The sequence below is a fragment of the Rattus norvegicus genome, chromosome 3 (genome assembly GCF_021556685.1).
Source record: "Rattus norvegicus strain SHRSP/BbbUtx chromosome 3, alternate assembly SHRSP_T2T, whole genome shotgun sequence".
Lineage (NCBI taxonomy): Eukaryota > Metazoa > Chordata > Mammalia > Rodentia > Muridae > Rattus > Rattus norvegicus.
The window spans coordinates 132,988,834-133,001,023 of NC_141536.1; the positions used below are offsets into that span (position 1 = coordinate 132,988,834).

The 12,190-nt window shown below is 45.5% G+C and overlaps 1 protein-coding gene and 1 long non-coding RNA gene across 19 annotated transcripts in view; one reads left to right on the forward strand and one right to left on the reverse strand.

Annotated features, from left to right (window-relative positions):
- Rin2 (Ras and Rab interactor 2) overlaps positions 1 to 12,190 on the forward strand; it is a 216,724-nt gene that overhangs the window by 166,858 nt on the left and 37,676 nt on the right. For 17 of the 18 annotated variants that reach the window (XM_087652224.1, XM_087652231.1, XM_087652227.1 and 14 more), the window contains 2 exon segments: positions 7,253 to 7,445; positions 10,987 to 11,098. In XM_087652224.1, coding sequence (XP_087508350.1) covers positions 7,253 to 7,445; positions 10,987 to 11,098 — 305 coding nt within the window. 18 annotated transcript variants of the gene reach the window in all.
- On the reverse strand, positions 4,259 to 7,487 carry LOC147995725 (uncharacterized). Its single transcript, XR_015684649.1, has 2 exons — positions 7,142 to 7,487; positions 4,259 to 5,154 (listed from the first exon to the last, which is right to left on the reverse strand). It is a non-coding gene; the product is annotated as an uncharacterized LOC147995725 (long non-coding RNA).

Below are 12,190 nucleotides of genomic sequence, written 5' to 3' on the forward strand. Positions count from 1 at the left end.
GAGCTTGCTATCTTGGCCTCCCATTTCACTTTAGGAATGCTGGGATTACTTGTGTGTACTTTTATCTGTGTTCCAGAGAACAGAACTCAGGTTCAAAGGCCTGTGTGGGCACTGCTTTTTCTAGCTGAGCCCTACAGTGTTTAATTTAAAGACAAACATACTACAAACCTTTTATCCTTAAAAATCCTTACTATTTTTTTATTAGATATATTTCTTTTTCTACATTTCAAATGTTATTCCCTTTCCCCATTTCCTGTCCATAAGCCCCCTATACTTTCCCCCTTCCCCATAAGGGTGTTCCCCCATCCACCTCCATCCACCTACCCTTTCCTCCTCCACACACACATACACATTCCCCTGCACTGGGGATCCAACCTTGGCAAGACCAAGGGCTTCCCCTTCCACTGGTGCTCCAACAAGGCTATCCTTTTCTACAAAGGCAGTTGGAGCCCTGGGTCAGTCCATGTATAAGCTTTCGGTAGTGGTTTAGTCCCTGGAAGCTCTGGTTGGTGGGCATTGTTGTTCTTATGGGGTTGCAAGCCCCTTCAGCTCTTTCAATCCTTCCTCTAATTCCCCCAAAGGGGGTTCCATTCTCAGTTCAGTGGTTTGTTGCTAGCATTGACCTCTGTATTTGACATGTTCTGGTTGTGTCTCTCAGGAGAGATCTATATCCAGTCCCTTTCAGCATGCACTTTTTAGCTTCATCCATCTTATCTAGTTTTGGTGGCTGTATATATATGGGCCACATGACACATACTATCTTTTTTTTTTTCTTTTTTTCAGAGCTGGGGACCGAACCCAGGGCCTTGCGCTTGCTAGGCAAGCGCTCTACCACTGATCTAAATCCCCAACCCCAACACATACTATCTTAAATGGGAAAAAAAAGATACCCAATTTAAAAAGTCCTAGTTGTTCAACTCAATATAGATGTTTCTTACACACAAAGAGAAGGTCTAGGGATCTTTTTGTTTTGTTTGTTTTTATAAGCTTACTGTGTTTTATTTTAACAAAGGGAAGACAAAATTAGAAATTTAGTTTAAAGATATTAATTGACTTTATTTTCAGAATGAGAGTAGCCTTGAGCCGAAGAGACAGGAGGTTGTTTTATAGCCAGAAACAAGAAGGATTTTTAAAAATTGGTTTGGGTGTTTCCAAATAACTTTCCTTATAAGGTGGGAAGAGGAAGAGAGTAATCGAGAAATATAGGAAGGCCTCAGGAGGCTGCCTGACCCAGACAGTGCAGGAAATGGGGGCATGAGGAATTACAAACTGGAGCCAGCCTAACTACATAGTAAAACCTGATTTTTAAAGAAGGAGAAAAGGGATCTGGAGAGATGGCTCTTTGGTTAAGAGCACTGACTGCTCTTCCAAAGGTCCTGAGTTCAATTCCCAGCAACCACATGGTGGCTCAAAACCATCTGTAATGGGATTCGATGCCCCCTTCTGGTGTGTCTGAAGACAGCGACAGTGTACTTATATATAATAAATAAATATTTAAAAAGAAGAAGGAGGAGAAGGAGGAGGAGGAGGAGGAGGAGGAGAAGAAGAAGAAGAAGAAGAAGAAGAGGAGGAGGAGGAGGAGGAGGAGGAGGAGGAGGAGGGGCTGGGTGTGATGATGGCATACAATTTTAGTCCCAGCACTAGGGAGACAGAGGCAGGCAGATCTCTAATAATTTGAGGCCAGCCTGGTCTGAATAGCAAATCATAGGACAGTCAGGAATACATAGAAAGACATCGTCTCAGAAAAAAAAAAAGATGATGATGGTGGTGGTGGTGGTGGTGGTGGTGGTGGTGGTGGTGGTGGTGGTGGTGGTGGTGGTGGAGTAGGAAGAGAGAGAAAACATATACCTGGTTAACATGGGCTACTTTAGGTAACCTTTTTACTTGATTAGGGCAGAGGCAATGTGGTTAATTAAGTCTACTGAAACCTTCTTTGGGGAATTGGCTGTTACCTCTCTGTTTATTCTTTCTGGGGGTTGCTTGTCTGATTCTAAGATTCACTGAAGGAAAGATAACAACTTGATTGGCTTTGAGCAGCAGTGACTCCATTTTGATTTCAGGCTACCTGTTGAGGCCCTGGGGCAGGAATTTAGTCTTTAACAATGGAGTTCTATAACTTTGATTTGACAGTCCCTGTACACTCCGAGGCTGAAGACTGGACCATCCAGAGCACTGCACATGTGCTGAGACCCAATAGCCAGGTGGATATGGGTTGTTCTTGATTGACAGTAAGAACCTGGCTTTTTGTCCCTCCCTCCAACCCGCTTTTGTTGTTGTTGTTGTTGTTGTTGTTGTCATTATTATTAACACCTAAACTAGGATTCTTATATCTGGAAAATTATGGCTGAATTTTCTCTGCTAAATTTTTTCTGACTGAAACAACCTCACATCAGTTTTAATTAACTTAATTAGTTAATTAATATCTCTATTTTGGGCAGAGCCAGGAATCAAACCCAAGACTGTACCCATCCTAGGTTACACACCCTAACTTCAAGTTTTTATATAGTTTTACTTTACTGCCTCACATTTCATTGGCTAACAAAAAGCCTAAACTATAAAGTCAAAATAAACACTTCAGATGTGTTTGGACGGAACACGGGAGAGGGAGCAGTGTGCTGGAATGTTCAAGAAGGAATCTGGATATATCGTGGACTCTAGGGACTGGTGCTGCACTGTGGACTCTTGTGACTTCCAGGTTCTGATCAGAAAGTGAAAGAGCGTCTCTCCTTGAATCTGCTGTACAGCCACAGTTTCTCAGAGATGAGCCTAATCCTGCTGATTCTAATGAAAGTAAGTCCACCGTCATCTTGGCTGTTTTGCTGAGAGTTCTTTTTCTCATTGACCCTCCATCAACTATTAATGCCCAGTTCCCAGAAATGAAGAAAGTGACAAGGCCCCTCATCCCACAGTCCGAAGAGCCTTAAGTCAGGTGTGACCTAGGGGCAACAGGTGCTTGAGAGCTCTGTTGGAATCCTCAGCTGTCTAACTCAGAGCCCTGATGCTTGACTGTTGTTTCCATGGTAACAGATGGAGGCTAGGAGTTTTCCAGCAGGTATTTATTTTCTTCCCTCTGTCCTCTCCCCTGTCCTGCTTCCCACTCTCTTGCTGACCCCCTCCTCCCCTCAAATAGTCCCTTTTGCTTTCATATCATATGTGTGTATTGAGAGAAAATATACACTATCTCATCTTCTGTTATTCTTTTTGGTCCCTCTTGCATTTAAACCCCGTCTGTTCTGCTGAGCTCCTCCCCTTTCCCTCGAGGTCTTTTATCTACTGGACTTAGAGTACATTCACAATCCTTGCTTGCTCTCGGGCAGGTGGAGCCCTAAGGCAGAGTCACCACCTAGAGTTGGAGGTACCATTTACAACTGAAACCACAACTCTCAGAAAGGTCAAAGTCTCACACGTCTGGACCAGCTAGGAGAGGAGCATCAGGCTTCCACCCTTGAGGCTGGCTCTTGGGCCACCCCATTGTGACCATGTCATTATTTTAAGTGCCTGGATTGTATCATGGGACGCCTTACTACCTTCCTGATCCTTGCAGCCTTTGTCAGCATTCATTTACATACAGACACCTGTCTGTCTCCGAAGCCGCTGGTTTTTCTTACTCTCAGATGGGTTCACGACTCCCTTGGGAGTCACATATCAGATATCTTGCACATCAGATATCACATTATGATTCATAACAGTAGAAAAACTACATTTATGAAGTAGCAATGAAATAATTTTATGGTTGGGCGTCACCACAACATGAGGAACTAAACGATTGTAGCCTTTGGAAGGTTGAGAACCGCTGGGCTAGAAAGAACTTCTCAGGCATTTCCAGGAGACTGAGGAGGCTCTACCCTGCTGGGAGCCAATGTTCCTAGCAACCAGGGTGTAGGCTCCTATCCTGGAAAGAGAACTCTGGAGAGGGTGAGAACATAGCCCTGATGGTCTGTATTTCATCCGTCAGCTCTTTTCTGAAGATTATCCCTGATAAAAGTCACTTTGTCCTGTAATAATACACTATAAACCTCACGTGACTGGCTGGATCAAGTCAATACCAAAGACTAATTGCAAGGTCTAATTTATGGTTTCTTCTTTATGAGGCTCCATGAATCTTACTCACCATCTTCCTGTCTGGGCCCTGGCTGCTTAGGCCGAAGCCAATCATCAGAGCAAAGAGCATTAAAAAAAAAAACAAAACAAAACAGAGAAAACTTCAAATGGGAGGGTGGGGGGAGGATCCGTGGGATATGACCTTTTAAGGAAGTACCTTCTTACTTGCTTGACACATGCGGGAGGAACACCTTTGTGTTAGATGCTGTCAGATTTGAACTTGATAAAATATGGGAAAGTGGTGATGGTAGGAACTGTTGGGCTATGGTTTTTGGGTTAGTTTGGCTTGGTTTGGCTTGGTTTGGCTTGGTTTGGTTTGGTTTGGTTGATTTGGTTTGAACATATTAGGCAAGTGTTATACCCCCATATCTCCATGACTCTTCAAGCATTCCTTTAGTAGCGTGTTAATACTCCCCTCATCCAGCCCCTTAACAAAACCAAACAGCTAACTGATCAGAACCGAAAGTGCACATTTCCTGATTCGTTCTCCCGCTAAATGACACATACTGTGAAGTCCGCAGATGCAAAAAATTCGTATTCCCCAGAGCTTGGGAGAACTGCAGCAGCTCTGGTCTACCAGGACCTACAGAATCAGAATTGCGGGGGTCAAAACCAGGAGTCCATGGCTTTGCCAGTCTCCAGAGGATCCCCACACCCAAAAAATTGGCAAGGTATAGAGTCTTTAAACATGGCTCCGGTTGGGAATCTCCTGTATTCTCATACCCACATCCTGCCTCAAAGTGTGTCACTGACTTGACCTGGGGAGCAAATGTCACTATTGACTCTCTTGAAGTTTCTCTGATGGTCCTTGTAGATGACCAGGGTGGAGAGGCAGTAGTTGTCAATTAATTGACCTGTAAAATAGGGATTATAGCACCAGCTTCCCTTGGAAGAGTTTGTTCTTTTACCTCCATGAATAGTCACTGTAGAACACCCAGAGTGACTGCAGTGTTTTTTGCAGAAAGGACAGCTGGCATCTCATTGGCTTGATCTCCGGGTTCAAGTGATCCTTCTGCCTCAGCCTCTTGTGTAGATGGTACTTTAGTTATGCATCTAGAAGAAAAATGAAACATGAGACTGTTTAGGTCTGTATAAAACCAAGACACTGAGTCCAGGGATAGGATGGTCCCTGATTTTTCCGGTGCTCTCATTCTGTCTCCACCACAGCTACAGAGGTGGTCAACATGGGTGGCCGTTCCCGAGGACTGGCATTGCCCGAATAAATAACCTCATGTCCTTACTGTAACCGTCCACTCTTCATCCTTCCCAGTCACGAGACTTTACCCAGTACTCGCCCTGGGTTTGTGTTTGATGACTGAATATATCACACACCGAGCATGCGTCTTTGGCCAAAGGACCAAGTTTGACGTTCCTGCTGCCTGTACTAGGACTGTACTAGGAACGTGTTCCCTCAGAGCCAGGAAAGGTATCAGTGCTAGGAGAGGAAGAGAGTTCCCAGAGCCAAACAACCTTGGACTAGAATTTCAGGACTCTTCTTCTGAGCACAGACATGCCCTTAATCAAGATCTGACCTCTGATCCTTTTCTTGGGCTCTGTTTGTTTTGTTTTTGAAACAGGATCTCACCTGTAGCCTTGGCTGACCTGAACTCACTATGTAAATCAAGCTGGCCTCCAACTCATAGCCATGCAAACTTCTGGGGTTAAAGGCCTGTGCTCTACACCTGGCTACCTTAGATTTCTTGATCCTTCTACCTCCATTACACCGGTCAGACATATGTGTTCCTAAACAAGCACCCTGTTTAAAACCAGCATCGTGGGGTTGGGGATTTAGCTCAGCGGTAGAGCGCTTGCCTAGGAAGCACAAGGCCCTGGGTTCGATCCCAGCTCCGAAAAAAAAAAAAAAAAAAAAGAACCAAAAAAAAAACAAAAAACAAAAACCAGCATCATAGTACACAGTATAGTGCTTCAAGAAGGAAGTGATCACATGCTCGCAGAGTCCAGCAGCTCCATACATCCTCAGGCCTCCTCGGTTTGCTCACTCCTCACCTCCAATTAAGTGTTCGCATCGAAGAGGCTCGTTTGTCAATATGATTCACAGACCATAAAACCTCCCCATTTGGAGGACATGAGCCGTTCCAGGGCTTTTAGTGGATTCATGACATTGTGCAGTCCTTGCCATTACCACATACCACGTTTTGTACAACTCCCAGAGACACCTGGAACCTGTTTGTAGTCGCTGCTCATCTCCCTCTCCTTTTTTCTTAGCCAACCATCAACCTACTTTCTCTCCCTAAGACTTTTCCCATTTTGAGCTTGTGTAATAGATGATACTGTGAGCTTAGCTCGGTGCCCCATTGCCCCGCCACCACAACAGCTGGTGGACTTACACCTGGCTCTTGATGTTCCCCAGGTGCATCGTGTGGTAGCATTCCACTCCGTAGCTCAGTAATAACAGCATGCCTGCCCTTTCAGCAGTAGTCACATTTTGTGTTGCGTCTCTGTTTTTTATGTTTGTTTTAGTTGTTTATTTGCGGGATTTTGGTTACTTGTTTGTTGCTGAAGCAGGGCCTCACTGTGTACCCCGACTGACCTTGAGTTCACAGAGATCTGCCTTAGCTCTACTGCCTGACTGCTGAGATTAGAGGCAGGTGCCACCTCACCACACCCAACTATAAAACGCTTTTAGGATATATATTTGTTGACTTTTATGAATAATGTCATTGTGATTTTATGAATATCGCAGCACCATTGAATTATGATATTTTTATTATGTTGGAGATAAAGAATGTTTAGGCTTGTAAGAAGAAATGAAAAACAACCATTTAGACACAGAACGAATATCCTCAAAGGCGTTTTGCCTGTAAAGGGGCCACAGAACTTGTGTTTGTGACAGGTGCTTTTAAGCTTAAGACCTCGGGCTTCAGTACACCTGAAATTTAGCAGTTTGAAAGTCTGCCCTCCAAGTAACAAATACTTTAACCCAAAGACAAACAAACCTAAGCCAAACAGTGTTTATAGCACTTAATACCTTTTGAAAATACGGGTAGAGTGAAGTAAAACACATGTCTGTCCTCCATACCTTTAGACTGAAGGGCGGTGACCCCGGGTGTACATATGCTGGAACAGATCTGACCTGTACGTTCCAGGAGACAGCATCAGTCATTGAGCCCTGTTCTTTTCTTTGTTCTAGCATGGTGAGACACAAGGATGGTGGCTATCCTGAAGACAAGGACGGGAAGACATGTCCCCGAGACTCTGGCTATGACAGCCTCTCCAACAGGCTCAGCATTCTGGACAGGCTCCTGCATACCCATCCCATATGGCTGCAGCTCAGTCTGAGTGAGGAGGAGGCAGCAGAGGTCCTGCAGGCCCAGCCTCCAGGGGTAAGAGCCAAGACTCAAGTTGAGGCAGGCATGCTGCTACCCGACAGAGAAACGCTTAGAGATATTGCCGGAAAGTTCTTTCCAGTTTCTGGGTCATGTGGCTTCCCGTGTAGGTGTCAAATACAATGCAGGAAAAGTCTGGGCTCCATAAGGCGGTTTCAGGAGTAGATACCTTTCCGGGCCTGTTTTCCTGTCTCCATCTTCTCAGTGTTGGGACTGTATGGTTCCGCAGGGTGCCAGAGCAGTAAAGGAAGGAGGAGCCCCTGGCCAGAGGCCTAGGCCTGACCCTCTGAGCCTGGATCTGGATCCTAGTTGCCCCTGATGCTCTTCTTTTATCCTGAGTCAAGAGACCCTATGGGGCCCAGCCATTCATCTGGGGATCATACAACCTTCGAAAGGTCTGTGACCAGAGACTCGTCTTCTCGGGCTACCAGTATTTTCCTCACCTTTTCAGTAACTTTCCACGTGAGTCAAAATCTGATTCTGATTCAGCAACTGTTACCTATCCGGTACCACTGCTTCCTCTTAGTCAGGCTTCTCACCTAGCTAGACACAGCAGCCCACATCTGTAATCCTGGCACTTGGGAGGCTGAGGGAGAAGTATCTAGGTTCAAGACCAGCCTGGGGAATATAGAAAAACTGTGTGTTTTATATATATGTATATATATACATATATATATATTACACACACACACACACACACACACACACACACACACACACATGGCACTGGGGAATAGCTCAGTAGATAAGAAAAGGCACTGGTCATACAACATATGAGAACTAGAGTTTGGATCCACCAGCCCATCTGTGAGCTCTGGATTCGGTTGAGCCATCTCAGTAAATATAGCATAGAGTAATTGACAAAGATGCCTGATATCAACTTTGGGTCTAAATAAATAAATAATACCACTTCACAGCTCCATAAAAATGTCTTAAAAGCAAACAGCAACAGAACATTATTTGCTGACTGGCATATCCTGTGTTGTTCACCGTGGAAGGTCTCACCCCCGTTGTAGCTACTTAAGTTCTCACACAGTACAGTGAATGAAATTAGCAACTCAGTCCTGGAGTTTCAGGAACCACATTTTCAGTACTCGGGGACCCACAGGAGGCTGCCACAGTGGATGGCTCAGGATTCGAGCCTCTTTCCACCCCTGTAGAATATCACTTTGGGTGAGCCATGCCCACTTCCAAACAGAAGACAAATAGAGTAAATCGCAGACATAATCAGGCTTAACGTGTACAATAGATACAAGGTAACTAAGCCATGCGTGGACAGGAGGGAGAAAGTTCTGTCAATAGCTGGCTGAGGAATGTCATAGCAGCGGGATACAGAACTCGGCTTTAGAGGCATGCAGCTGCTAGGGCCTACCTCTGTCACTCTCTGTCCCTACAAGTGAGTCTGCCTGTCTTCTTTCTTTCTTCCTGAAAACAGAGACAGGACTAAGAATTCCGTTACAACACTCAGGGCTATGAGGGGCAATGATGATCATCTTTGGAGAGAATTCCTTAAGCAACATACTGGGCTGTTGTCCGTAGGTTTGGTCTGTGTGGTCAGAAGCTTCTTCCCAAGAACCCCTACTTTCTACCAGTTGAATTATGTGCTTGTGCATTTCTGCCAAAAGTTCTGAAGCAGGTCATTACCAGGCAGTAGTCCCCACCCTACCTTGTTCCCCTCCTAGGGTGGGGCATAGCCTTTCCTGCTGGGGCTTGTATGAAGAACAAGCTAGCAGAATAGTCTCTATCCACCTACCTGAGCTCTTGACAGAGTCTTCCTGACAAGATGGGGCAGGCTGAAGTCAGGTGCCATGTGGACCAGATGATCCACAGATCCACAGAAGGGGGATGAAGGAAAAGCAGGCAGCTGGAAGCCTAGTCCTGGTGGCATGAATGTACTAAGGACGATATAGCAACTTTAATTAAGCAAGAGGCAGGTCTGTGGACAGCGTTGTACAGAGCCAGTGTAGAGATAGTTGGCTTTTCTAGTCATACAGTATCTGTCATACCTTCTCAGTCAGGCAGGCAAACGCAGCTACAGATGATATGTGAGGGAAATATGCAGCTCTGCTTCAATACAGATTTACTCACAGAAACAGGGTCAGGCTGGATGTGTTCTGCAAGCCCGACTTTGTGACTGCAGTGCTTTAGGAAGCGAAGCCTGGAGGGTGTACTCCTCATCCCCTGATCCCTAATTGGTCCCCTGTTTGTTTGTTTGTTTGTTTGTTTGTTTATTGAGACAGGGTTTCTCTGTGTAGCCTTGGCTGTCCTGGAGCTCAGTCAGTAAAAGGGAGCTGTGTCAACAGCTGCCTCTCAGGGATTGGGTCCCTTACCCCAAACACATTCACTTGGGATGGTATTTGTGGGGAGCATCTGCCTCGGCTTGAATCTGTCCCAGAGCCTAAGTGCTCAGATATAGAAACTGGCGCCTGTGGAATGCTGCAGCAAGATAGAGAAGCTGAGAGTGTAAGGTTCGAATCCAGAAGAAAGATCATCAAAGAACAAGACAGGGTAGGATCTTTAAAGAACGGCCATTCTCTATAGACAGGGACTGGGACTCAGCCAAGTCCGCCATGCTGCACACTTCATTTCATTTGTGGAGCTGGGAGGACTCAACCTACACGTCAGGACATGGCAGGCCCACTTCTGCACTGACAGGTCCAGCGGTCTTGATGTCATTACTGGAAATTGTTTTGGTCTAAAACGTGGAGGTGAGGACAGTGTTGGGACCAGAGTGAGACACCTCAGTGTTGGCTGGGGTGACAGTCAGAGAACCCCACCCACCCACGTCCTAAACGCAGCAACAATTTTTTTTTCCTTCTGAAGGTTTTTGCCATGGTCTGACTTGACGTGCTAACTCAGTTTTCGAAAGAATCTAGAAGTTCATATTCAAAACTATAAAATAACTTCTTTTTCACTCTCAACACATTCAAGTTCCTCTCTTAAATTTGCCATGAGTCAAATTAGCTAGTGAACTCATAGTTTACCATCTACAGTTTGACCATGTGAACTTCAGTAGAATTTGTTTCACTCACCAAGACACCTATTTGAGACAGAGGCTAAGGCAGTGTGCCTACCACAGTGAAACAATCACCAGAATGCCAGTGCCTTTGCAGACAAGGGATGGATAAGGTTAGGTCAGAGAGAAAGCAGGGTTCTTCTAAGCCCCTTTTGAGTATGTTATTTTCATTTCATGTGCATTGAAGTTTTGCCTACATATATGTTTGTGTGAAGGTGTCTGCTCCTCTGAAACTGGACTTACAGGCAGTTTTGAGCTGCCACATGGGCACTGGGAATTGAACCCAGGCCTTCTGGAAGACCAGCTCATGTGCTTGACCACTGAGCCATCCCTCCAGCCCCTAAACCCCTTCTGAAAGTGAAGAGTCCTCAGTAAGCTCTGAGCTTTCTCTGTAGAGTGCCCTGCACTGAACTGTACAGTCCTGCTGGGAAGGGTGTTTTATTCATGGGGCATCATATATAAGAAAAATTATGTACCCAGCTTTCAATCTCCTTAATGTGCTTTTTTTTTTCCTCCTCCTAGATCTTTTTGGTTCGTAAATCCTCCAAAATGCAGAAGAAAGTCCTCTCCCTTCGCCTGCCCTGTGAATTTGGAGCACCTCTCAAAGAGTTTACTATAAAGGAAAGCACGTACAGTAAGTGCCAGAGAGCGAGGGCAGGGCCGACGGGAAGGAGCCTGGACTTTGCTGCAGATGTGTCTAATCCTGGCATTCAGCCTTGACTTTCCCATCCCTACAGTAAGGCAATGTTAACCTCTGAGCCATTCATAGGCCAGTTAAACAACCAGTGCACACTGTGTGCACCCTGAGGCTTGGCCCGTGATAGGGGCTGAGTGTAGGCTGTCTTTCTTACCCTGTCCCCTGTTGGGTACAACGTAGGTTTGGTGCCTGGGTTTACTGATGACTAAACCACCTGCACCTGCAGCAACAGAGCCCTCCGACAAGGCCTAATGCCAAAACATGTATGTACACATCCTCATGACTAAATGAGCCTCAAGCACACGCGTTCCCTCCAGGTAGGCACTGTTCAGTCTTCTATGAAAGGCAGTTAATCAGAATGAATCCAGCCCCAAGGGTAGATGACTAGCTGAAGATTTGCAGGGAGTTGGTGCTGCACACTGTTTGGTTTCCTCTCTGTTGTCTACTTTCTGGTCATTGAAAATGTGGAGTGTCAGGAGGCCAAGTTTTAAATAAAAGAGGGAACACACAGTTCTGAGGTACTGCCAGTCTCCAAGAAACGGTCAGGAAATGGATCTGCACAACAGAGTGGGGAGATCTGAAAATTCTAGGTTAGCGAGCTGAGGGGTGAAGGCCAGGAGAGTTGGGGAGCCTGGAGAATGGAGCTTGATTTGGTTCCTGCATTTGAAGGTACTGAGGCTAATTGACGGGCAGGCATGAGATTCCCTAACCCTCGAATCCAATCTCCTTAAGCTAAGAATCTTACATAGAATCCATGGAAGTGACGTTTCTGCCTGCATACATGATCTGCTTCTGGTTCAAGTGTAAACCCGGAACTCGCACAGTCAAGGGTGGCTGGGAAACAGGACCAAGGGGTAGGCTGAACCTGGGGAACAATTCAGTACAGTGGGAGATAATCTGACATCACGTTTTAGACCCACCGCCATTTTAAAGACAGCAAGTGTATAATAAGTTGATATATAATAAATTAACGTTATATTGATGCTGTTATTCTGGGTTGGCTTTATAAGGTTGCTGGCCCAACCCAAC